General features: G+C 42.0%; 3 protein-coding genes across 3 annotated transcripts; 2 read left to right on the top strand and 1 right to left on the bottom strand.

Moving 5' to 3' along the window:
• Nucleotides 1-2,195: 2,195 nt before the first annotated feature.
• Nucleotides 2,196-6,222, top strand: rhbdd1 (rhomboid domain containing 1). The gene is made up of 8 exons (XM_080006348.1): nucleotides 2,196-2,370; nucleotides 2,825-2,989; nucleotides 3,383-3,662; nucleotides 3,936-4,068; nucleotides 4,283-4,371; nucleotides 4,492-4,545; nucleotides 4,652-4,765; nucleotides 5,167-6,222. Exons 2-8 carry the CDS (start codon nucleotides 2,837-2,839, stop codon nucleotides 5,256-5,258), a joined length of 915 nt encoding a protein of 304 aa, XP_079862474.1. The 5' UTR covers nucleotides 2,196-2,370; nucleotides 2,825-2,836; the 3' UTR covers nucleotides 5,259-6,222.
• A 706-nt stretch (nucleotides 6,223-6,928) lies between these two features.
• LOC307235225 (solute carrier family 35 member F2-like) lies at nucleotides 6,929-13,394 on the bottom strand. Its single transcript, XM_080007254.1, has 8 exons — nucleotides 13,190-13,394; nucleotides 11,889-12,064; nucleotides 10,770-10,897; nucleotides 10,363-10,522; nucleotides 9,606-9,762; nucleotides 9,307-9,359; nucleotides 8,420-8,574; nucleotides 6,929-7,521 (listed from the first exon to the last, which is right to left on the bottom strand). The coding sequence occupies exons 1-8, from the start codon at nucleotides 13,300-13,302 to the stop codon at nucleotides 7,162-7,164; spliced, it is 1,302 nt and encodes a 433-aa protein (XP_079863380.1). The 5' UTR covers nucleotides 13,303-13,394; the 3' UTR covers nucleotides 6,929-7,161.
• A 1,506-nt stretch (nucleotides 13,395-14,900) lies between these two features.
• LOC307234855 (cullin-5) lies at nucleotides 14,901-26,554 on the top strand (the record flags this gene model as incomplete). Its single annotated transcript, XM_080006719.1, has 19 exons — nucleotides 14,901-14,924; nucleotides 16,373-16,482; nucleotides 17,376-17,475; nucleotides 17,712-17,888; nucleotides 18,435-18,576; nucleotides 19,347-19,492; nucleotides 19,832-19,912; nucleotides 20,203-20,296; nucleotides 20,732-20,862; nucleotides 21,970-22,077; nucleotides 22,394-22,458; nucleotides 22,604-22,736; nucleotides 22,999-23,130; nucleotides 23,213-23,336; nucleotides 23,514-23,689; nucleotides 23,947-24,108; nucleotides 24,427-24,545; nucleotides 24,769-24,892; nucleotides 26,360-26,554. The coding sequence occupies 19 exons, from the start codon at nucleotides 14,901-14,903 to the stop codon at nucleotides 26,552-26,554; spliced, it is 2,343 nt and encodes a 780-aa protein (XP_079862845.1).

Raw genomic sequence — 26,554 nt, 5'->3', positions numbered from 1 at the left:
TAGGTCTGTGGTAACCACAAGCTTCACGATTCAGACTTCCACGTTTTGTTGCGCGGCATAAAACACGCCGGTAAATACCCCACTCGTGAAATGTGAAGCTTTTGCCTGTTTAAAAAAAAGGCGGTTGCTAACAAGTGTCTAAATGAGGCTACAGAGGTTGCCGGGGACATTAAACGCCATCATGCAGAGCACAGAAAGTCATCTAGTCATTCGTTTTCCTTCACAGCCTCTAGATGTGTTTATACTCGTGCTTTTGCAAACTATTCTAACTTAAACTCTCCAGGCTTTTGTAGAAGAGGTCAGCGCGCAAAATCACGCTCCAAGTTGGAAGCTTAGTGGTGGTGACGTGGAAGTCATGCCACCGCTGCTGTGGTTCCTTTAAAGCCTAACGTTAGCATTTTACTTCTGGCGATTGCATTTACTCTTCAAAAATCATAAAAGTGGTGTTCATTTGTGAAGATCACATTGCTGAACAAAAGGTGTAAGTATCGCAAACCTTTGTTGAGCACGGAGCGTATGTTCTGCAATGATCCAAAATCCATTGGGAAAATCGCATAAATGTCGCGGGAACCAGGGCGATGCTAAATTCCGGGCCGGCCTGCAGAAAAAGTTGTCATCCCCGCAGCACTCTATTGGCCCTCGTGCCATGATAACATGGTTCACGAAACGTTATAGTGATATAACGGCCTCCTCTCGTCGGCCTATCTCTCAAAGAGTTTAAAAACGACACTGAATTCTGCTCTAAATTAAGTTTAAAACATATCCTAGGTACTCTTGCCTAATGGCTACTTTAAACCACATACAATCTGCCAATAAACCTCTTGAATCCGGAATCTTGAAGATTGAAAAATATTTAAAAGGTTGTATTTAATGGAGCGTTTACCACTTGTTGCAGAATCATAATTTTACTGTTATTTTACAGGCAGGACTATAGTTTGAGACTCACAATTCAAGACCAATCATTCAAGAGAAATAACGACTGAAAACGATAATCATTCGCTGAGGAAAGATTGTGATCCTTCAGTGTGTTACTATACATTGATGCACATTATTGGACGATCATTTTTATTGTTAGAACAACACTCGGCGGCGCTCACACGTTTGAGACGTACACGTTAAAAATACAAAATGAAGTGACATTGAGCGGACCAGTTCATACTCACTAGATACCTAAAGGCCTGTATATATAAAATGAAACCCCACCAATTTGATCTTCTTCAGAGTCTTACTGATATATGATGATGGGCCTACACTGGGAAGTATTTTAGGAATTTCGAATATTCATAATTGAAAATACTAATTGTCAGCTTTTAGGCAATGACTTAGAAGTAATACTTGAATTAAACAGGCAATGTTTCAATGCCCATTAGTATTTCTGCATCAAGCGAATAATTGCTATACTGGCAGTAAATGTCCAGCAGATGGAGACAAAGGACCAGATGCATACAAAATATATATATATATATATATATATATATATATATATATATATATATATATATATATATATATATATATATATATATATATATATATATATATATACATACACACACACACACACACACACACACACACACACACACACACACACACACACAGGCAAAAAACATGTCAAGTGTGCTGTATACATCTTTAATATGAATGGTTATTAGTGGTGGTTTTAATGTTATGGCTCATCAGTGTAGCGTAGCAGCTATGTCAACGTATCAACAGGTTACTTGCATTCGCATAGAGCAGTGGTCTCAAACTCAAGGAGGAATAGCTCTCTCATGATCTATTTAATTCTGTTTTGAGCCAACCTTATCGATACCTCTTGACTGGTGATAGGCCTGAACTGGGAGGTATTGTCGGACTTTCCAATGATCGAGATCGAAAATACATGTCACAGCTTTTAGGCAACGACTTATAAGTCACACTTGCGTTAAACATGCAATGTTTCCCAATGTCCATCGGTATCTCTGCGTCAGGCATTAAATACTAGAAGTAATTGTTAACAGGCAGCGTTGAATGCATACCTTTACTAAGGACCGTCAAAAAAAAAAAAAATTATCTAAAAGATTAATTGTCAAATTGACAAAAACAATTCTCATTCTCTCGTTTCTCAATGCGAACCGCAGCGCGCATGCGCCACACGTCACTTTGTTATGATCACGTGACACGACGCCATACAACGCACAGCAGTTCGACTGACGAAATGTCCCGAAAGGTGCCAAGACGACGTGGGGTGAAGAGGGAGAACGAAGTGGAATAAATAGGAGCAAAGAGGAATAAAGTAGAATAAAGTGTCTCCTTCGGGTCTGTGAATGCTCAGATTGAGGAAAATTCCGGACAGCAAAAGTAGACGCGCTCACTAAAAGCAAACCAGAGGTAAGGAACTACCTTGGTCCATTTTAGTGGATTGTTATTGGAAGAGGTTCTGTGTCACACGTATTAAATTGGAAACAGATGAATACAAACTGATTGTTAAATAAGTAAAAAATAAAAAAGAGGAACATAATCTTAGTTCTCAGTCCAGAAATATGTTTTGGGTTCCTTGTTTTTTTTTATGGGCTTTTAAGGGATTTTGATACAGATTTGTGTATTGATTGTATATATTTACGGTAGAATTCGTATTTATTTTATTGCATATGTTGGAATTTTGACACCATCCCTCCATGATCTCTGTCATGCCCACTTTATGATATATACAAAATAAGATGACGAATGGTTTGATGCATTGCACCCACTTGGGATCAGAAGGTAACATTATGAACCAGACATCCCTCTGCATTCTGTTTGTTCTATTATCATTTTTATCATTGTTGTTTTCCCTCTTCACCAGGCTGCGTCCATCATGAGGGCCCGTCACAGGGGCTCCCAACTGGGCATGCTGCTCCTGGCCTCCCAGATCTTCCAGGTGGGTCTGGACAACATACCCCCTGTGACCCTGGCCATCCTGGGGCTCAACGTGTACCTCTACATGGTCCCTGCTGCGCCACTGATGAGGGTAATACACTATGTGTGTTCTTTCAGAAAAGTTTGAAAATGAGTAAGGTTTCCAACTGCATGGTGGTTGGTGGGGATTGGACTGCCCACCTTTTACATTTTTGTTAAACACAAATGACTACATCAACTTCCTATCTACATGCTTGTTTCATGCTGATTTCAACAAGTAGATGGTGTTCTAAGCCTCCCGGATATCTCTAAGATTGTGATCTGAATGAATGTGTTTCAGTAGAGTTTACAGTTCAAAAACATGTTCAAGTGTGCTGTATACATCTTTAATCTTTCCAGATCTGTAGGATGACCTGTTAAGCAATTTTGCATCACGTTCATAGGTATGCACTGTGTTGATTGCTTTGTGGTTCATTAACATACATTTCATGCTCCCTTCTGCGAGGCCTGTGTGAGTGTCCAGACAGCTTATTGGCAACGTGACTGGCGTCGCCTGTTCCTGTCCCCGCTGCACCACGTTGATGACTGGCACCTCTATTTCAACATGGTGTCCTTCCTGTGGAAGGGCATCCGCCTGGAGCAAAAACTGGGAGGAGCCTGGTTCGTCTATCTGCTGTCGGTCTTCTCTCTGCTCACTGGATTGGTCTATCTGGGGCTGGAGGCAGGGCTTACAGAGCTCACCCAGGACCCATCATATAGCATGCAGTGTGCCGTGGGCTTCTCAGGTACAACCTAGACAGGTTTGCTTCAATATGTATGTATGTTGAATATTCCAATAACATATTCTCTTAAAGATTCTTGTTCACATGGTTGAACAATAAAGCTTGATAGATAAAATGCATATTAGAAAATCGTGACACATCTTGTATTTTCAGACATAACTTTTTTCCCCTTTAAATTTCTGCCGTCCTTAATATACTCTCTATTTGTGTCAGTTATTAATGTTGTTATTAACATTGGTAATATTATTTACATTCAGTCAAACCATTGTGTTTTAGGAGTTCTGTTTGCCCTGAAGGTTCTCAGTAACTACTATCACCCAGGGGGTGTGACCTATGTGATGGGCTTCCCTGTGGCAAACCGCTACGCCAGCTGGGTGGAGCTAGTGTTGATCCACATCACATCTCCTGGGTGAGTGAACAATCAGAAACGGAATCCCGCCAAGGATCCAAGATGTTCCCCACGTCCAAAAAACAATCAAAAACAGACGTTACTTCATCCCATGTGATGGAGTCTTGAGGAGGTCTAACCGTGCTAGTGCTGGTCCCTGGCACACAGTCGTCTTGTCGTATGTGTCGGTGTTTTGGATGAAGTTTGTAAAGTGCCTCTACGCTGTTCCCTGCAGGACGTCATTGATTGGCCATTTGGCTGGAATCCTGGTGGGTCTGCTCTACACCGCTGGACCACTGAAGTCCATCATGAAGATATGTGCAGGTGTGTGTGTGTGTGTGTGTGTGCGCGCGTGCGCGCGTGCGTGCGTGTACCTGTGCTACACTCTCGGTCTAGAGACATTGAAAGTGGTTATTTGTATATCTCTCTTTTTGTTGCCTGCAGGAATTGTGACGTCAAACAGATATTCACAGCCAAACACATACTACTACTCTTCAGGTTCAGTATTTAACATCAATTTGTTTCTGCTCCCTTTTAATCAGGGGTAGGATTCTTGATAAATCCTTAATTCTTGGTGGAATCACAAATATTATTGTGTGTGTAGGGTACAGTGGCAGTAGAGGACGCTACTCAACAGACCACAGAGCAGACTACTCAGCAGGACTGACGGAGGATGAACAGTATGAGAGAGCCATCAGGAACAGCCTGAACGAGAGAGGTATGAGACAGAATGAACCGGCAATGTTAAATCAAATACTGCATGTTGAATATCCGAAAGTACCAGTGTTTCAGTTTGAACTATTTTGGAAAATATTCAATTTGTAAGTAATTCATCATAAAACACAATAGATAGTAACTTCATTGTTTAAATTGAAGAGGTGTACAATGTTTCGCACCTATATATCCATCATTGTCCATGCAACCTCACATACAATTTTTGGTTTCATTTTCATTCACTCTAGAGCCACCTCAAAACATTACACACAGACCGTCTGTGCAGTATAAATTTGAACTTAAATGTGGCTATCGAATGAATCAGAAATTAGGCAAAATCTTAATTTTACATGTAAATAATCATAAAGTAATGATAATAATGACACAGCTATTCTTTCCCTGCAGGCTCCAGCCAGAGCAGAGCTCCTCCACAGTACGGTTTCAACCTCCCTGAGGAGGAAGTTCGGAGACGGAGGCTGATGAGGTTCGACCGCTGATATCGCAGGAAGCGTCTGAAACTAAAATAATGTGAGGGGATTTAGGGTGAGGGTGAGAGATGAGAAGGAGTCCATTTTGGCCATTATGATGTAAGAATTCCAGAAGAGGCCAAATATTTGAGTTGTGATAAAATGTTAAAACATAACAGGAAAATGCTAAATTATAACTATGCATAATATAATGGAAAACAATCAAGCAGTGCAGAATTTGGCTGCGCTGCTCTGTGGCTCAGTTTGGTTGTCTCTATAGTTTATTCATTAAAGTTATTATATCATTATATCGTTTTTGAAAAAACACAGCCATGTTTACCGAAATACTGTGCTAAGAAGTCTTACTCCTATGTTTGTGTGCTGAAAGCTAAATAAGCAGTTGATATTTTTGAATTCTTAAGGGGTCTGACTTAACTTTGTCAAATTATTTTGTCTATCAACTTTATTTTTATATCAATAGTACCATAACATGTATTGCCATGCTAGAGTATTTACCTCCTGATCTTTGTATATTTTTTTACATTAGACAGCAACAGATATTAGCAGTTGTGACCAAAATTTGGTGTAAAGAGATCTGGGAAGTCTCCAAGAACTTTAAAAGAGCATCCAAAGACCTGCACATCAGTCCTGCCTTCATTTAAATTGGTCTTCATGAGTCCACCATGACAAAAATGACCAGGCAAGAATGGAATCCATAGCAGAGTAGCTCCGTTCAGATGCTGTGGCAGCACCTGAAATGATGTTCAAAACCCACAGCAGTCACAAAGCAGTTCTGCATGGAGGACTGAGGCAGAATTCCTCCACGGCGCATGAGAGTATAATCAAGAACCATAGGGAGTGTTGTAGATATTCTGCAGAATGTTGTTCAAGAGAGAGGGGATTAATTTGGTGTTGACTAAATTAATAAATAAATGCAATGTGTATCAATTTTTATTTGGTCATAATCTGAATAAACCGGGCAGATTTTCCGCTGGATTGTATTTCTATGTATACATTGTTTGATACATATTTTGGTGGTGAATTTAACTCCATAATAATTCTGAACAGTTTAAAGGGAGGCACAAAATACATTTCAAGCCTTGTTAAAAAAGATGTGAAGTTCTCGCACGAACATATGCTTATAACTTAATAACTTATGCTTAAAGTGCAAATCTTGAAGATTTCCGTTTCGTTGTTTTTGGCGGCCCCTATGGCGAAAGTCAGTAATTGCAGGTGTGTTGCAGGGGTTGGACCTCACTTCCCAGAGACACAGATCCAAACTGTGTCGCCTGTGTAACGTTAGTCAGTTGGTAGTTGGTCACTGCTGGGTGATGGAAAACACGTCACTAACTGCGCCGCTTATGATTTGAGTGCATGGCGGGAAAGTCGCCACAGACACCTGGTTCTTAATACTCAGAATACTGCAAATGAAAGGGCGTTCATCAGTGGGCCACAAGCTCAATCGCCTTTGTGTTACCTCATTTGGTGATAGTGACTGCACAGACATTAATTAAATGAAAATCTTCGAGCTTGGCACTTTAAAGAATTTTATTAAAATTGTAAGATCTAATCAAACAATTTCCAAAACAAAGAATGAGAACAGCCGTCCTGGACAGAAAACAAGATTATATATCACAATAATGCATGCAGTGACAGATGCATCATGAGCCATACACAATCACTAAAGTGTGCTTTGTATTTTGTTTTGTTTTGTCTTGTTTAGATTAGATTAGACATTCTCGACAAAGTGACAATTAAAATAAAAAAATAAAAAAAACCTGGGATGAGTAACAAACAGGCACAATCAAAAGTTCAAAGTACGGAGCGCTGCCACAGCAGGCGTCCACTCGCTGGGAGCCGTTTTGATATCTTAGTGATATTTGGCTTCCAACTTAATAATTTGTTTTTTAGGGAGAAGCCCGCTGACTCCAGCTCACATCTTAGTACTGTGTCTGACAGCAGGAGCTTTCCCAGCCGCCGCCATCCCTCGTCCAGGGCTCCGAGACGCCACTCTTCCTTCTCTCCTGCCATTCTCTTCCTCCTTTTTTAGTCCCTTCGCCTTCACTCCCTCCCCCCGTTCTCCTCCTCCCTCCTTGGCCGAGGTCGTCAAGATCACCTCCAGGTCGTGGACGTCGTCGTCGGTGACGGCGACAGGGTTGTCGTAGCAACCTTCCTCCCAGCTGACGGAGGCAGAGGACGCGGAGGGTGAAGGGTCGGAGGGCGTCGGCACGGCGTTGAAGGTGATGAAGCCAATGAGAATGACGACCAGCGAGACCAGGTACAGCGCTGAGAACTGACGCACGGGCAAACGGGGGAAGACCAATTAATTCATATCAATTAATTTATAATCAGCATTTGCAGTCAATTGTTTACAATAAATTGTTGTTTAAAAACAGTACTACTACATTTAATACTTCATAATATATTGCAAAAAAGGGGCTTTTCAATGGACCGATCTACCAGAAATATTGCCGTTTTCCAAACATAGTCCAATATCAAACTTCATCTTGAATCAAGTAGTACAGAGTAAACTGTCTAATTTCAAGATATTGTCACAGACTTTTAGTGACAATAAGACTAGAATACAATTGTAAAAACAATGAAGCTACTTCATAAAACTGCTTACCTGACATCATTGGTTTATTGAGAGAAAATATGCGATTGTAAGACTTAAAAATTTTTTTTTTTTTTTTTTACAATTCCAAACTAATCTTTGTGCTTTAAAATTCTCAGACTGGCTGCTTAACCTTGAGATCATTACACTTTAACTCTGAGATGCAGTCGTTAACAGTAGCCAGACTACCCTGTTAATGAATGAACTACTCTACATAGTCAGTGTGACATTGAATTTGGAAAAAATTAAAATAATGAAGTGAAAGAATGGAAATGGAAATTATACTTGCTGATGTATTTGGTGCAATATGTTTTTTAGGGTGAACATTGTGAGGTTTCAGCAAAGCACAAAATAGAAATGATATTATGATATGATGTTAGAATTAGAATTCCTTCCAGGTAATCCCATTTGTTCGTCTGTCTCTGTCGCTGTGTGCACATGTTGGCATGTGTCAAGGATCACACCTCTTTGAATCCATCCCACATGCCCATGAGCCGTGTTGTTTTCATGTGGTTGTACACACGTGTAAACACATGTACATGCATTGGTGTGGACACGTGCAAGTGCCTGCACTCACGCTGTAGTGGAAGAGGAAGAGGCCGCAGAAGAGGCTGAAGAGGTCGGCGGTGAGGAGCGAGAGGTTGACCGAGGTGGCGCTGGTCAGCTTCACCACGATGGGCATGCAGCTGTACAGGAGGAACATGCACAGGGCGTAGCCCGAAAACAGCAGACCTGAAGGAGGAGTGGGAAGGACGGGAAGGGGTGAGCCCGAGAAGGAAAGAAACATGATTGCACAACACCAACATGAGTCCTGTCTTTTAACTAGATTCATATGACCTAGATTGTGGAAGGTTCGTCTGGAGCGCAGGAAGCCAATAAACCCTTAACACTTGAAATTTGCTGTGATGCTCTAAACATACATGTCAAATTTAAACTGAATTAAACTTTTAGAGGTATTAGAGACTGTCGCTTTTAAAGATAACATTACGGTTCCAATAAAGAGCAATCAGATAAGCTAGGCCAGAATCTTGGAGGAACTAAGTCACAGGCTTTTCCCAACGCAGTTTAGAAAAGAAGGAAAATCAACAACTTGACAATATAGCACAGTTGCTTTGTATATTACATGTTGTTTTAATGCTTTTTCACATAACAACTTTAAAGAAATTCAGCCTTGAAGGGCATAAATCTATAGAGATGCATATTATTTGTGAATGATTCCCTGAAGTAGAGAAAAAACAAAATTGTAGAAAGAGAATTGTTAATACATTCGTGTCACATTCATATACAGTACATATTAAAATTATATACTTTTTATGTGAAATGCATACACAAAAGAGAAGTAACAAATGGGCCAAACATGCAAGGAAGGAAAAGTCAGTTGCAGCCATAGCCCTTGATCTGCTGGGAAACTAAACCCCAGCCCTTGGCTTTTACAAAAACTCTCTTGTATTCAGAGGCACTGACCTACTTGCCAGCTCCACTTGATAATATTTATTTCATGACGCTCCAGAATAACCCTGTGGAGAACAAAAAAATTTACTTCGAACCATAGCCACACATTGCATTCTATTTTCTTGCACTTTATTTTCTTGTACTTTATTCTATTTTTTAATGCGGTAAAGGTCCATGTACCCCCCCAAGAAGGATGTTTGCCAGGGGACACCCAAAAGGTTCAATTAAAAGTAACGTGAGTAGAATTACTTGTTTTTTCTCATTCAAATGGATCACGAGAGCGAAAAGCACACGGCCGCACACAAACCTACATCTGTACGGTGCTGATGATGGTTCCGAACAGGCCCACCATGCCCAGGAACTCCTCCCTGCTCAGGTTCTTCACCGTGTACTCCTGACACACGTTGGACACGGCATACAGCGTGGCGCTGACCAGCACCAAACCGTCTCCCAGCAGGATGTTAGAGGCTGAGAGGAGAAGAAACTAGGTGAGGGGAGGTGCTGCGGCTGGAGAGACGTGTTCACGCGGAGCAAATAGCCTAAACTGAGACCACAGCACCAGGATGGGGGTGGAGAGACCAAAAGGAGAACAGAAGCATGAGAGGAGACGGAGGGTTCTGTTCCCCATTTCCAGACTCATTAGAAACATAGAAAACAATAGAACTTCCGTTTGAATCTCGGCAGCAAGCAGAAAATTTGAGGAGAGATATGAGGGAGAAAGTGCTGGAGGACCAGCGAGAAGACAATAGACCCAATAGTTCAACCATCCACTATCACAATGTGGAAATGCATCTTCTGTGCTACGCACACATTCTACTACCATTCTACTACCTAATTAAATTCTACTACCATTCTACTACCTAATTAAATTCTACTACCATTCTACTACATAATTAAATTCTACTACCATTCTACTACCTAATTAAAATAAGTAAGCATGTGAGCGAAGGAATATAGCCAATAGAATGACAGATATTCATTGTTCGTGCGTGCGTGCATGAGTGCGCGCTTGAATATGTAAACAAAGCACCGGTTGGTTGATTGGGGCGACGGAACGGAGCTCCTTACTGGATCCTTGGTCCCGCCCGGCCAGGATGTCAGCCCCGACCATGGCCCCGACGCCCAGGAGGCAGACGCAGACGGCCACGTAGTGGACCGGCCTGAAGCGCGTCTTCAGAACCCACCAGGACAGCCCCATCAGGATGGGGATCACAAAGCAGTCCAGCAGCTGGAGGCACCGTCACAACCAGAACCAGAACCAGAACCAGAACCTGGTCAATTCAGTTCACTGATCTTACGAACATTCTTAAAGATTCACAGACATAGAAACACACTGAAAGATAAAACAATACGGAATACTCTACATTCTATGACCACAGACACATTAAACATGCACTGAATAAAATACCCATCTATCTCTGACTGTATTGATGCCCACACACACACACACACACACACACTGGTGGTTCTCCAACCTGTATGCTGGTCAGGGTGGTGTACTGGTAGGCTTTGACCACAGTGTAGTTGGCTTCCACGTCCACCAGCCCCACCAGGAAGTACTTCCACCACCTGCTCTTTAGAACCTGAAACAAATTGCCATCCCCTGTGTTTTAAAGGGGGATACCCCTCAAATTCATTATTCGTAAATTAATTGGCGCGTGGTTTTCCTAAGTTGATTCCAAGTGCATGGTTAACTCATTATAGCTGGTTTCCACTGTCAGATAACTTGTTGAACAATGTTTCACTTTATTTGTCTTTTCATCAAATAATTACTACACAGTAGATTCCTTGTTTTGTGTGTGGTGGTGCACAGTCACTACAGCTCATGTGATATGACTGGTATGCAACTGTGTGTTACTGTAGGCTTAATGGTATATAACATTTCACATACTTTGCTGATGCTGTGTGTGTGTGTGTGTGTGTGTGTGTGTGTGTGTGTGTGCGTGCGTGCGTGCGTGCGTGCGTGCGTGCGTGCGTGTGCTGTCACTGGTTTCATGTATTGTTTATAAGTGCTTGGTGCAGCCACAGTAAAATGCATCTTATCTCTTATCTTTCGACACGCTTTAATCATGCACTGACAAGTTTAACATGCCTTGTTCTCGTAAGTCCCCACGTGATAACAGTAATAGAAGAAGTAATATAGAAATAGAAGAGTAACTCATTTCAATAATTAATCTTAACAGGCCTATTTATTTAATTAATTCATTTGATGTCTTAATTACCGGCCTACAGATGTACTTTAAGTAAACTTGAGCTAATATTTAAATTCCATGTACATGTCATGTCATCATGTTATGGCGTCATTAATATGAAGCTATAATATAATAACCACTCCTACTATTGCCCTCATTAATTATGATAATCAATTAAGAAGTACAGCCCAATCACAGTTGTGAAAAGTAACAAAGTACACGTGTATTCAATTTCACAGGCTTTTGAAAAAATATCTGGATTTATATTTAATGTTTAATACTATATACAATTATTTAATACTATATAATACTACATTTCAATATATATACTTTTTTTATTTTTGTACTTTTGTTCTTAGTGCTCCACCACTGCCTAACCTTTACAAACGGAATGTACTGTACCCCTTCTGAAGAGCAGCATGATGGTGTAGGTGGAGCACAGCAGGGCGTAGTTCATGAAGCTCTGCAGCATGGGGGTGTTGACGTTGAAGTCGGAGGCCAGGTACTGGGACGTGATGGCCGTCCCGCAGATCAGAGCCGCCAGACCCTGACCCATGGCCAGCGTCTTCGCCAGCTGCCTGCCGTACGACACAGCATCGGATTCAAGTTTGGAACTCAGTAGAGACACATCTGTCGAGGCCGAATGAGGCTCCACTCCCTGGGACGTTATTGTTACGTACGATTTATGCAGGTGTAGAACTCTGTGGATGATTGCTATGGTTATAACTTTGGAAATGAGACCCGGATAAAAAATAAACATTGAGCACTTTAGTTAGTGCTCAATGTTAAAGAGTTAAAGAGTAGATAATTATACAGCTGTTAAGAGGGACATGACCTCACCTCCTGCTGATCATGTGCAGACTTTTTCCAGGATATGTAATGTGTAAGGGACCTTTTTCATAAACATATTTAAATACCCCACAATGGCCAGGGAGTAGGGGGACCGGGGGTTTGTTCACTGGTATGCGTAAAACGGTGAAAACTACAATTATTATTTTTCCAAAACAAACTAACAGCATGATGGGTTTAAAAATAAGACACAGTGGGCCTTTATGTCTTTATGCTCATGTTTTGTTATGCAGCAGGGCTGGTTCACCACTAACAGGATAACACTAATCTCATACAGCTTTAATTGATCACAAGAACAAAAGTAATCCAGAAGCATAATCAGATCATAGAAAATTTGGGGAGGGAAATGGCGGATCACATGCTTTCAGGAAATAGTAATATATTTAGTGTTATCTTTCAGTATCTTCACATTTGTAGAATTTCAAATTTTCCTGCCACTACATGTCAAATATCTATACTTTTTGCTCTACTTATTGTTTTGTTTTTTAATCAGTCACTGCATCTATCAAACTATTGATTTAGGATTGCTCATCAATGACTCCCCAGCTCCATGTCCTTGTAAATTACTGTATTTTATTGTAAATTCTAGTTCGGGATCTGCATGAGCATCATTTGCAGGAAAAACATTCAATTGTACTTTATGAATTATAGACTGTTATATCAGGGCACTGGATATGACAAATAATTTTAGTACATTTAAGATCAACTCACAACTTAACAATACCTTAAGTCATTTTGAAGTCAATATATTTAGACAAAATAAGTTAAATGCAAATAGTAGGTTTTTTTTGGTATATACAGGGAATCCAGAACGAGGCCCCATGCAGTTGATGATGTGTGTGTGTGGAACTCACCAAGTGAGCAGCTCCCTCATTTTGAACTTCCTGATCCTCCCGATGAGCCTGGTGTGTTCATTGTTGTTATTATCCGGTTCCCTCGATGCTTCCCCCGGCTGTTTGTCCACCATGGTGCCCTGTCCCTGGTGCTCTGGTCCTGGATTCGAACTCTTCCAGTAGGACCAACCCGGGCTGAATGATTAACAGTCGTGGGAGGGCGAAGATCACTCCTTGGCTCAGTGTGTGTAGATAAGTAAATGTAGAATGGACAGACTGGTTGATAAGATTAAGTGATGGGGATGATGATGATGATGATGATGATAATGACGAGAGGATGATGATGATGATGATGATGATGATGATGATGATGATGATGATGATGAGAGGATCCCTTGGAGTTTCACTCTTAGGGCTGGGGGATCTGCTGGAAATCATCATGAATACAATTGTTTATAAAAATAAAAGCTGCAGGAATGTAAAAGTAATTTTAACTGAGTGATAAGTGAAAGTTAAAAGCAGTAACTTTGATTTAAATTTGAGGGGTGATTGTATTAAATAATAATAATAATAATAATAATAATAATAATAATTTCATTTTAATTTCAATTCTGCAAGTAATTGAAAGCAGTCATTTTGTCAACCGAAAAAACGTAAAGAGATTGCCTCAATGCAGAACTGAAGGTTATAGACCAGGGGGTCCCAAACTGTGGTCCGTGCCCCCAGTGAAAGGAATTGCGATGTTTCCTCAGCAACAAAAATGTTCTGTTTTTAGTGCTGCATTATTTGCCTTCATCAGCAAAGGTTTGGTTAAATGTTAAGCCACAAAGTATTTATTTATTTGAGTAAAACAGTGTTTTATCAGGGTTCTGATGACTGTGATGAGAATGACACTACCAAGACAACTTGCAGGGCTGTAAAATAACAGAATACTATCAGTCAAGTATTGTAAATTTTGAAATATATTCCCCACTGAATGTATATGTAACAAACACCTTTGCTGTTTTTTTTACTGCAGGTTTGCGTTACTATAAAGCATTTGTATTACTATTAATTCTGGTGGCAAAATAATTCTGATCCGTACCTTTATGTGCCTTTTAGTTCACTCTTTCAGGAAGCGCTTGAAACTCCTCGTTCCCATGGCGTTATAATAACCACCAAGCATCTGGACCAACCAGAGGTGGGGGGTCCACGTGACACGGGACCCTGATGACGTCATATTACGGCGGACGCGGAGGTGTGTGGCCCCCAGCGACCCGGTTGAGTTCGTAGAACGCCGTCATCGGCCAATGATCAAGAAAGTCAGATCGATGTGTGTGACCGCTGCTACTTTGACACTGAAGGGCAGTTGGGCCCCTTTATGGCGGGCACTGATGATATCGTGCTGCATTCCAGTGCACCTCGGAGATCGCCAATCCGCGTCCGTGGATCCCATTTTCAAACTGAAATGGCCTCTGCTCGGTTAAAACACGGACGCCAGCAGGAATTGTGTGGGGTTTTTTTTTGTTTCTTCAGCTCTGCCCTCTCAGCCAAAGTGGGACGAGAGCGATCTGCCCAGAAATTCTGACGTGAATTCCGATTTGAATGAATGTACCACCGCCCGGTCCGGTTTCCCTAGTAGGAGGTTGGGTGTCTCTAAATTCCGGGATTAGTTTAACGCAGCATCACCACCTTGGATCCGGCGGCGGCGTCTTTTCTCGCGAGATTACGAGAAGTGAGAAGTTGAGGAAACATGGCGACGTCTAATTTGTTAAAGGTAAGAAGCTGTTAAACCTATGGCATTTACCACGGATGTGGTGTGTGAATTTAATCGCGTTGCGGCCCGTTATCGGCATTAATTCCGCCGAGGGAATGCACTTGGGGTCGTATTTATTACATATCTCACAGGGGGTTCGGGGACAGATCAAGTGTACTTTAAGGAACCTTCCGAAGCTAACGCTACATCCAGTGGTATGGCCCTATGACAAGCTAGTGCAGCCGGCAAACGCACCTCCTCTCTCTGAAGGAGTCTGCTGAACAGCCCGGGCTTCCCTGGTCGTTATGGGTTTTATTTACGAGTGGAATACGCTCGTGGTCCCCAGAAAGCGGCCCGAGAAGTTGCCAGTGAATTTTGCTCCTAAGATAGTGACAAGCTTTCGACAGCCAGCGGGATAATTAGCCTGTTGGACAACTGCTAGAATCTAAGCTAGCGTCTATTCAATAAATCAGCTGTCTGAGAGGGGGGCGGGGCAGTTGTCACACTAACAGCTGATTTATTAAATACAAGGACAGAACATATATCTAAATGAACACCTTCAAAGAAAAGAGGACAAACACAACCCAATCACACTATAACTTGGTCACTAAACGCTCTGTCTATATTATTGTGTTTTAATTTAACGTGGAGATCGGGTATGGATGTACAGTGTTGTTTGGCAGGAACATAGAGGGCATTATTCCCTCAGCCTTAGCCAGTCAGGATAGGCCGCAGTGTTCAGGGCTGGCCCTAAACAAGAAGTGTGTGTCCCCCGTAACACACACAAATGAACAAAATCACATACACTTGCGGCTGAGACCGGATGAAATAATTTCCTTGCTTATAGTAGTCATCACAGTAAAATAAAAAAGTTTATGCTGCCTTTATCCTTGGAATTAAACTGGCTTGGGTGCACCCAGGTTCAAAGTGGTGTTGTGAAAGAACCTAGTGCAAGAGCAAACATATATTCTGGTAACTGATGGAAAAAAATGTGAATTATTTGGCCCTTGAATGGAACCATGTGTGGCCTTAAACGAGAAACTGAAACTGTTTATGACTGTGGCAGACCCTGCTCGTGGTTCCTAAAAAAGAAAATTACATGACGTTCATATCTTTCCTTTTCCTAATTTCTCCCGTCCCCCTCTCCCGTTTTTGCTTTGTCTACCCTGTCAATCTGTCTCACTTCTCCTTCGACTTCCCATTCTTTCGCTACTGACCCACTCTATAAAACTATATTGCTGCCCATGCTTCTTTTATCTGCCTTTTTCTTTCCCTCTCCTCCTCTCCCATCCCACGCATCCCACTATCCGTCCTCCCTCTCTCTTCCCCACTCGACTCTGACTTACTCACCTTATCTCAAATTACTTCCGCTTGCTAACTCCATCTTTACATCTTTTCTTCTGTCAAATACTTCTCTCTTGATAATTGTCTCTGCCTCTGTCTCTCTCCCTTTCTCTGTCTCTTTCAAGAACAAGGGGTCCCTGCAGTTTGAGGACAAGTGGGACTTGATGCGGCCCATCGTTCTCAAGCTGCTCAGACAGGAGGCCGTCACTAAGCAACAGTGGTTCGACTTGTTCTCGTAAGCCCCCCCGCCCCCCCCATTCTGTCCTCCTGTATTCCTCTCTCTCTGCTTTCACACCACACTAGTGTTGCACAGTTAACTTGTACTGGAAAGAGTACCTTGGCCCATTGTTGAGTTTCATGTCAGCCATGAAAACATTTAGATATTGCACAGTTAACAGGATGCCTAACGGTCCAAATTAATTATAAAATAATTGTCATTTCAGCTGTCAAGTCATTTTTTAATGTTACACAATAATTGGACCACTGTCTAGTGTCAAACATTTTCCGATGCACATTTGGAAGAGATGGCCATAGATCTGATTTAACCTGTGTTATGATTCAGTAGCCCCAACACAACAGAGTAAATATGTAGTCAAGCCTTTTGTTAGATCTGGCTGGATTGGGTTGGGTCAGGGTGTATTTTTGTTATTTGGCTTGGCTTCGAGACAGGTTTTAATTTGTGTTTGCGGGATAATACAGCAGATGTACAGTATGCTTGTTTCTCATATGTAATTTGATAGGCACATTGGCCCATGCTTTCAGCACTCACTTAAATAACAAATAGTAATAGTGACTGTATGATTGTCTCATTACAGATTATTTAGTATGGCTCCAGTCGAACATTGAATGCCCGTTTTTGTTTTGTTGAGCAGGAGAGGAACTGAAGAACACTCTGGCAATGTCAGTGCTATATGAAGACATTGTAGTGGGTCAATATTATTCTTTAATATTTAATAAAAAATTTAGAATGCTTTATGAGGTCAAGATCTATTTGGTTTTATTTTAGTAAATCTCAGCCCCAGTCCATATGGAATCTTACATTATACATGTGAAAGAAGCATCACATTTGTGATGCGAGATAAGTGCTATTTCATATTTTATAGTACCGTTTATTACGCTGTCTTCCAGAGATGTCCACGCAGTGTGTCTATGGGACGACAAAGGGCCTGCCAAGATCCACCAAGCTCTCAAAGAAGACATCTTAGACTTCATCAAACAAGCACAGGCTGTGAGTTTGATCATTTATATTGTCTCTTGAACTTGAACTTGTACTTACATTATCTCATATGTAACCCATTTGTGTTTTTATTTATTTACCGTTGTGTTTTGGGGGCTTATAACTAAAAAGGTCTCTTGGGTTTTTCTTTAGAAAATAAAAATTATACTATTGATATGAAAAATTCTGTTTTCAGTAAAGTGTGTAATAGCAACATGCTGATGATGTCTTGTGTGTTGCCACGGCAGCGGGTGCTGAGTCACCAGGATGACACGGCACTGCTGAAGGCTTACATTGTAGAATGGAGGAAGTTCTTCACCCAGTGCGACATCCTGCCCAAACCTTTCTGCCAGCTGGAGATCACGCTGATGGGCAAGCAGGGCAGCAACAAGAAGACCAACGTGGAGGACAGCATCGTACGCAAGGTGAGGGCGGGAGGGGGAAGAGCGAGTGAGGGAGAGAGGGATGAGAGGGAGAAGGATAGAGCTGGATAGAGAGATGGCTTATAAGTAAGAAATAGATGTCAACATAACAAGGTGACAAAACCAGAACAAGAGAAATAAACAGGTGACCTTGAGGTAAATTGGAAAATTGCATTACGTGTACTGCAGCTTAAATGACAACATGTAACTAAATCTCTGTATGGGACCAGATGCATCTTATAATGCTTGTGCCTATAATAGTGTAATTACACATTAAACTATTTCCGTCAGTTCAAAATAACTTTGATCAGTTCATTTTGGGCATAATATTGCGTGCAAGGAAAAAATGGAGACACAGAGTTTTAAAGGAGGGACAGTGACAGATGCAAAGCGGGGAGAAAGATGTGAAAGGAGCTCTGGAGGGGAAACAAGTAGGAATGAAGAGGTTTTCCCTCAAAATATTTCAAACCAATTGAACAGGAACACAAATAGTTGAAGTCAAGTCTAACAGTGTAAATAAAGTAAAGTTTATTTTCTCTCCCTCCCCAGTTGATGTTGGACACGTGGAACGAGTCCATCTTCTCCAATATAAAAAGCCGTCTGCAGGACAGTGCCATGAAGCTGGTGCATGCCGAGAGGCTGGGGGAGGCCTTTGACTCTCAGCTGGTGATAGGAGTCAGAGAATCCTACGGTTAGCGACACCATCACACATTGATGGTATATATTATATATATTAGGGATGTATTAGGCAGCAAGTGAAGTGTCTTGTGGGGTGTTCCTGGTATGCAGTGGTTAGTACCTACCAAAAGTGGTCCAAGGAAGGACAACCGGTGAACCGGCGACGGGATCGTAGACGCCCAAGGCTCATTGATGCACGTGGGGAGCGAAGTCTAGCCCGTCTGGTCTGATCCCATAGAATGCTGCTATGATAGAAAGGTGTCAGAACACACAGTGCATCACAGCTTGCTGTGTATGGGGCTGTGTAGCTGCAGACTGGTCAGAGTGTCCATGCTGTGTGTCCATTTCAGTGGTGCACCACTGAAAGCACCTACAAAGGGTACGTGAGCGTCAGAACTGGACCATGGAGCAATGGAAGAAGGTGGCCTGGTCTGATGAATCACATTTTCTTCTACATCATGTGAATTGCCGGGTGTGCGTGTGTCGTTTACCTGTCGTTTAGAAGATGGCACCAGGATGCATTATGGGAAGATCAATTGATGAAATAAAGCCATGACATGAAAGTAGAATGTAACGTCATGGGTAGAAAAGGGAAGCGACCCAATTTGGCAGCAACATTAGGTTAATCGAATATTGTTTAAATATTCTCCTAGAATATTCAAACATTGACCTCAAACTGCCATCCCTACTTGAAGTTGTAATGCCTCTCTTAATGTCGGTGTCCTCTCTCTCGCTCTCTCGCTCTCTCTCTCTCGCGCTCTCTCTCTCTCTCGCTCTCTGTAGTTAACCTGTGCTCTAACCCAGAAGACAAGCTGCAGATCTACAGGGATAACTTTGAGAAGGCCTACCTGGACTCCACAGAGAGGTTCTACAGAACGCAGGCGCCGTCCTACCTGCAGCAGAACGGCGTCCAGAACTACATGAAATATGTACGTAACAGTTACCAACATGAGATTAAATACGTGTTTAACTTTTAACTGTTAAGTTAAGTAATTCCAGCGGCCGAGACACTACTGCAGTTCAGTGTTTTTAGGGAGGAGAGTGGGGTCACTGCCCGAGTACGTTACCATGATGCAATACTATTTCAGTTCTTATTCTGTTCTTCTGTATCACTCTCCCTTTTTTGTCGATTGGTTTCCTTTTGGCCTGTAGCTGTCTTTTTGTCTTCTTTGTCGATGTATCTGTCTGTATTTGTGGATCTTCATGCAGGATTGTGTGTATTTGTTCTATTTCTGTGCGTCCTAACTCCAGTCTGTTTGGGTCTGCAGGCAGATGCCAAGCTGAGGGAGGAGGAGAAGAGAGCACTTAGATACCTGGAGACATGTCGTGAATGCAACTCTGTACAAGCAGTAAGTAAAGACATCACGGCAAAACACAACTTAATAAACTGTTAAACAAGGCACAACCGGAAGACAGACACGTTTTAAAGCAAGGAACAATTGGTCGGAAAACTACGCCACATTTCAACAGAAATATTTTTGCATTTGTTTTATCCGTAAGATGAGTAACTCATTGCAGAAAGTGTGGATCTGACTTAAGAAATGTGTAATGTCAGAAAATGTGCAATTCTGATACACTATAATTTCAGGTGTGTGTGTTGTTTTTGCGTGTGTCTATCTGTGTGTGCACATGGTCCTAGCTTATGGAATGTTGTGTGAATGCGCTGGTGACCTCATTCAAAGAGACCATCCTAGCAGAATGCCCCGGAATGATCAAACGCAATGAGACGGAGAGTGAGTATCCCCACCTAACACACAGTGTTTTAGGCAGAGTTAGAGGACATAACTCAGATATAAGATTAAAAAGAAAACACGTGCTGGTGATAAAGAAAATCCAAAAAAATGGTTTCTTGAAGAGAGTTTGATAACTCACGGTTGGTTAAGTATTGCACACATCCAGTGATAAAAGTTTAGACCATAGTTTTCCTTTTTTCTCTGCATTGTGGGATACGATCGCCAGCGTAGCGTGCAGTGTTGACATACTACGATTATTTCACCGGATGTTATGTCATCCTGGTACTTTTCCCATTATATCGTTTGAAAGAAAAAAACACTCATATACCAACTTGCCGTACAAAATGGATTTCAGAATCAACATTCCTTTCCATAAAGATTCCTTTCCTCCTACCGTTTGTCTAACTCCCTTTTTCCTCTTCCCCTGCCACGCAGAGCTGCATCTGATGTTTTCCCTGATGGACAAGGTTCCTAATGGGATTGAGCCTATGTTGAAGGACCTGGAAGATCACATCATCAATGCTGGACTGGCAGACATGGTGGCTGCTGCAGAGACTATTACAACTGTACGTACACACACACACACACACACACAAACACACACACACACACACACACACACACACACACTTGTTCTAAACACTTTTTTTTTGTTAAAAAAAAAAAAAGTATTTAATATTCCGAGTATACTGGCGTCTTTGCTTTTCAAATAACACACACAGCCCTATCCACACAAAGACTTCCTGTTTCGCAAAATAGATCACACACATACGGTTACAGTACAACATCTCTATGGTAACCCGGGTGTGCTTCTTCTAAATATCTGACAATTTCCTATTTTCTTATCGATGGTTATTTAAGGTCAAACCCCTAGTGAGACATTGATTTACTGGTCAGAAAGATGTTTCATATTGTGGTTTATTGTACACTGTATTGATATAAAATTAGGACATGCTGAGGTCTTACGCCATAGGTCATGGATCCCTACTAGCACTCAGAATAAATAATTAGCAAGCCAATAGGGCAATTAGGTTTGACTTTTCCCTAACTAATAATTATGCAATACTTTAAATATCAATAGCCTAGATCAGCCATTCCCAAACTTATGAATGCCACGGCCCAAATTGAAACCTGAAAATTTTCTGCCGCCTGCTCAAACCTTCAATCACAACTCTTATCAATACACAAGACTAAGATGAAGTATTTCCTTATATATTTTTTTATTTTATAAACACAACAATTCCATGTGAACGTGGGCCTGTGGCAATGCACTGCACATTAATTATCCATCCACATACATGAAACAATTTGTAAAGCAACAAATGTAAAAATAGGCTTACAAATAAGGGTTACAAACAACAACAAAAAACCTGTCAAATAAATAACACGTTATTTAAATCCCATGGCTTTGTTTTATTAGTTCTGATAACTTTTTTTAAGTGTAAACATTTAATCATTAATATTTAAAGGTAATTTCAAACCTAATTACAAAATGGTACAAAATTAAAATCGTTTTAATTTATTGTGGCCCACCTGCAGTAACTTCAGGGCCCACCAGGTGGCTACAGCCCACACTTTGGGAAACACTGACCTCGATAATTCAGACCTTTTACATTTTTGTGTTTGTACGAGTCTGTTTATTTTTCAAATATTTGTTTGTCTTTTATGTCCAGGACTCTGAGAAATATGTTGAGCAGCTGTTGACTCTGTTTAACCGCTTCAGTAAACTGGTGAAGGAGGCGTTTCAGGACGACCCTCGCTTCCTCACAGCGAGGGACAAGGTAAGCATCGTGTTTCTCTTCAATGAACCCTTTAACTTAAAGTTAATTTCAGTTGTCATCGCATTAATTAAGATCGACTGTAGGCTCAGTTACACAAACATCTTCAGAAGCAGAACAGTCAGTATATACTGAACGTGGAACCCTCTCTACCCAGCAATACATATCATACAGAATTGTCATTCTCATATCATCATTCTCAAAACTCATATATAAGTGAATTACAGTTATACACCACAGTAATTATAGTATCTAATAATTATCCAATTATCCTAACTTAAAGTTGTACTTTCACACATTTTATTCTCCCCTTTTCTAGGCATACAAGGCTGTCGTCAACGATGCCACTATATTTAAGCTAGAGCTGCCCATGAAACAGAAAGGGTGAGCGGGACGCATTCTCTTTCTACTTGGATAATTCGGGGAATGTTGCCAAAATTATTCCATCGGGCTGTGTGAAGGTTTACTCCTTAAACCCGCATGAAATGATGTGAATTTATTTTTGGTGTATATATTTGTCACTACGCAGTGTGGGTCTGAAAACGCAGCCAGAGTCTAAGTGTCCTGAGCTGCTGGCGAACTACTGTGACATGCTGCTGAGGAAGACTCCCCTCAGCAAGAAACTCACCTCAGAGGAAATCGAGCTCAAACTGAAGGAAGTGGTGAGGGGCAAAACATGAGGGCATCAGGATGTGTCCCCAAAAACGCATGTCATTTCACTTGTACTTTTATCATGTTATACACAATACGATACGATTTATAACCAGTCCTTCATAAGGTGCAGATAATTAGAAAGAGATGTTTTCTTGCGCGCGCGCACACACACACACACACACACACACACACACACACACACACACACACACACACATATCACATCCTCAACTCTTCACGTTCGTCTCGTCTTCTCCTGTTTCCTCGCAGCTGTTGGTGTTGAAGTACGTCCAGAACAAGGACGTGTTCATGCGCTACCACAAGGCCCATCTGACCAGACGTCTGATCCTGGACATCTCAGCAGACAGCGAGATCGAGGAAAACATGGTGGAGTGGCTCAGGGTCAGTTGAACACAGACACACACACACCTCAACACAGTGAATATACATTTTCCCAGAACTGACGTGCGCTGTCCCTCGGCAGGAAGTAGGAATGCCGGCGGACTACGTGAACAAGCTGGCCAGGATGTTCCAGGACATCAAGGTGTCAGAGGATCTCAACCAGGTCTTCAAAGAGGTTCACAAACACAACAAGCTGGCGCTGCCAGGTAAGTAAGACACACACACGCACACGCACACACACGAACAAACGCACTCAAACAAGAGGAAACACACACGCGCACACAAATGCAAAATGTAAAAATGGAAGATATACTGGCTATATATATTTTTGGGGACTTTTGGCTTGACACTTTTAATCTTTTTGCATTGCCGGCCATTTGCAGCGGACAGCGTGAACATTAAGATCCTGAACGCCGGGGCATGGTCGCGCAGCAGCGAGAAGGTGTTTGTGTCTCTGCCCACCGAGCTGGAGGATCTGATTCCCGAGGTGGAGGAGTTCTACAAGAAGAACCACAGCGGACGCAAACTGCACTGGCACCACCTCATGTCCAACGGCATTGTGGGTATTAAAGAGAATAGCTCTTTGGTGACCAGAGCGAAACTCACTGATTTAGACAGGACGGCACCCTGCAAACAATAAATAATACTCGTAATTTAATGGTAACAGTTTATTCTTCCTGGTGATTATACTTCTCCTCCCGTGTCCCTTTTTCTCTGACTTTCTTCTCCGCTTTTTTTTCTCTTCTCCTTTTGTCTCTGTTTATCGTTGTTATCCTCCCTCCCTCGTCTTTCTCTCCCTCCTTCCTCTCCGCCCAGATCACCTTCAAGAACGAGGTGGGGCAGTACGACCTGGAGGTCACCACCTTCCAGCTGGCGGTGCTGTTCGCCTGGAACCAGCGGCCCAGAGAGAGGATCAGCTTTGAGAACCTCAAGCTGGCCACGGAGCTTCCGGACGCAGAGCTGCGCCGCACCCTCTGGGTGAGATCCTGCACCTGGAACGACCACGATGCACGCACTCGCACATGAACGCCCAGACGCGTTACTCACACACAATGCATATTTACAATACAGTCATACTCATTAAGTAAGCAAAAAGGCACCAGACATTCTCATCCTTCGAGTCACATGGGACTAAATGTGAATACTTTATGGGGATTGTACACAGACAGAAACATACAGATGGAGTTATGAGTTGGTAGCTATCTGAAGATGTATACCATACACCATGCTGTCGTAATCAGCATGACATTTAAATTGTTATTTTATTTTCCATATTATTTCTTTGTGTTTTTGCAGTCGCTTGTTGCTTTTCCTAAGCTGAAGAGACAGGTGTTGTCCTATGAGCCTTCGGTCAGCTCTCCTAAAGACTTCACCGACAGCACCCTCTTTTCAGTCAACCAGGACTTCTCTCTCATGTACGCTCCCACACAGAACCTTAGCTTTGTAGAAAAAATACCCCCAAAAAACCCAGTCATGGAAAATGTTGCTCGGGGGATTTTGCATAAAATAGTCTTTGTATGGCCCTCAGAATGAATAATATTTGACATAAGAAGTATAGTCATACAACAGATAATGTGTACACTTGAAATTAGAAATGTGTTTTTTGTATCAAATTGCTCTTTCTATTTCATCCTTCAGCAAAAACACTAAAGTCCAGAAGCGAGGAAAGATCAACCTGATTGGTCGCCTGCAGCTGACCACGGAGCGAATGAGAGAGGAGGAGAACGAGGGCATCGTTCAACTCAGGATATTAAGGACTCAGGTATGGAGACACGACAGAGAGATTCTTGAGAGAGTTTGTTTTATATCGTATATACACTACTCACAAAAAGTTAGGGATATTTGGCTTTCGGGTGAAATTTAAGGAAAATGTAAAAAGTTCACGCTACAGTGATTTTATATCATGAAAGTAGGGCATTTAAGTAGAAGCATGTAATGGTGATTTCCTCATCTCAAACAATTTATTGAAACAAAAGCCAACAACAGTGGTGGGTTTACCACAACAAAAAATGTCAATGTCTCAATAACTTGTCATGTGGCCTTGAGCATCAATTACAGCTTGACAACGACGTCTCATGCTGTTCACAAGTCGACTTATTGTCAGCTGAGGCCTGGCCCCCCACTCTTCTTGAAGGGCGGCCCTCAGGTCATTGAGGTTCTGGGGTACAGAGTTACGAGCCTCTACAGGGCGACTCAGCTGATCCCATAGGTTTTCTATGGGATTCAGGTCTGGAGAAAGTGCGGGCCACTCCATTTGAGGTGCCCCATTCTCCAGCAGCCGTTCCCTAATGATGCCACCTCCATGAGCTGGAGCATTGTCGTCCATGAAGATGAAATTAGGCCTGTGTTGTTCATGCAGGGGCACAATGACTGGATTAATGATGTTATTCAGGTAGTATGGGCTTGTCACTGTCCCATTCACAAAGTTTAGGGCAGTTCTGTATTGACTAGACACACCTGCCCACACTGTAACACCACCACCACCAAAGGCTCGTCTGGTGACAACAGTGGCCGATGCATAGTGCTCTCCATCATTTCTGCTCAACGTGAATCGACTTTCATCAGAGAACAGCACTGAGGCCCACTGGTCCCTCGTCCGGTGTCAATGCTCCCTAACCCGTGCAAGACGATGATGTCTGTGCCTGGTGGTATGCCTTTCTGTGACTCTTCCAGTCTCTCTGTATCTCTGTTGCAACCTGCTGATGACACTCTGTGACACTCTAAGCTCAGTGGCCACTTCCCTCTGAGAACATCCTGTTTGAAGCCTTACAATGGCGAGGTCTGGTTTGGAGAAGGTCAAATAAAGTTCACCTGTAAAGGTTATAGTGCATTTTAGATTCATCCTGAAATTTCACCCGAAAGCCGAATATCCGTAACTTTTTGTTAGTAGTTTATATATATGAGTATTGAAAAATAGACATTAACATAGTATGAGACATTTTAGATGAATAAATGTGTATATGTATAATAGTTCCAAATGTAGCAGTATTCAAAACAATTATTTTTACCCATCATAAAAACTCAAGATGTATCACCTAAATAACTCTACTTTTGAAATCCTGGAAGGTGTTTTTCCCCCTTATTTTATTTTTAATTAATAACTTGTGAAAATGCCAAGTTCCAACTCTAAGCGATCGATTTTAGCAGTTAGCAAAGGGAAGTCAGAGATCGTCACCATCTCCTCTCCTCCTCTCCCCGCCATCTCCTATGTCTGCCCCCCGTCCCCCAGGAGGCCATCATCCAGATCATGAAGATGAGGAAGAGAATCAGCAACGCCCAGCTGCAGACGGAGCTGGTGGAGATCCTGAAGAACATGTTCCTGCCGCAGAAGAAGATGATCAAGGAGCAGATCGAGTGGCTCATCGAGCACAAGTACATCAAACGGGACGAGACCGACATCAACACCTTCATCTACATGGCCTGA

The sequence above is a fragment of the Zeus faber genome (genome assembly GCF_960531495.2).
Source record: "Zeus faber genome assembly, chromosome: 9".
NCBI lineage: Eukaryota > Metazoa > Chordata > Actinopteri > Zeiformes > Zeidae > Zeus > Zeus faber.
This window is presented reverse-complemented; position numbering and strand designations above follow the sequence as displayed.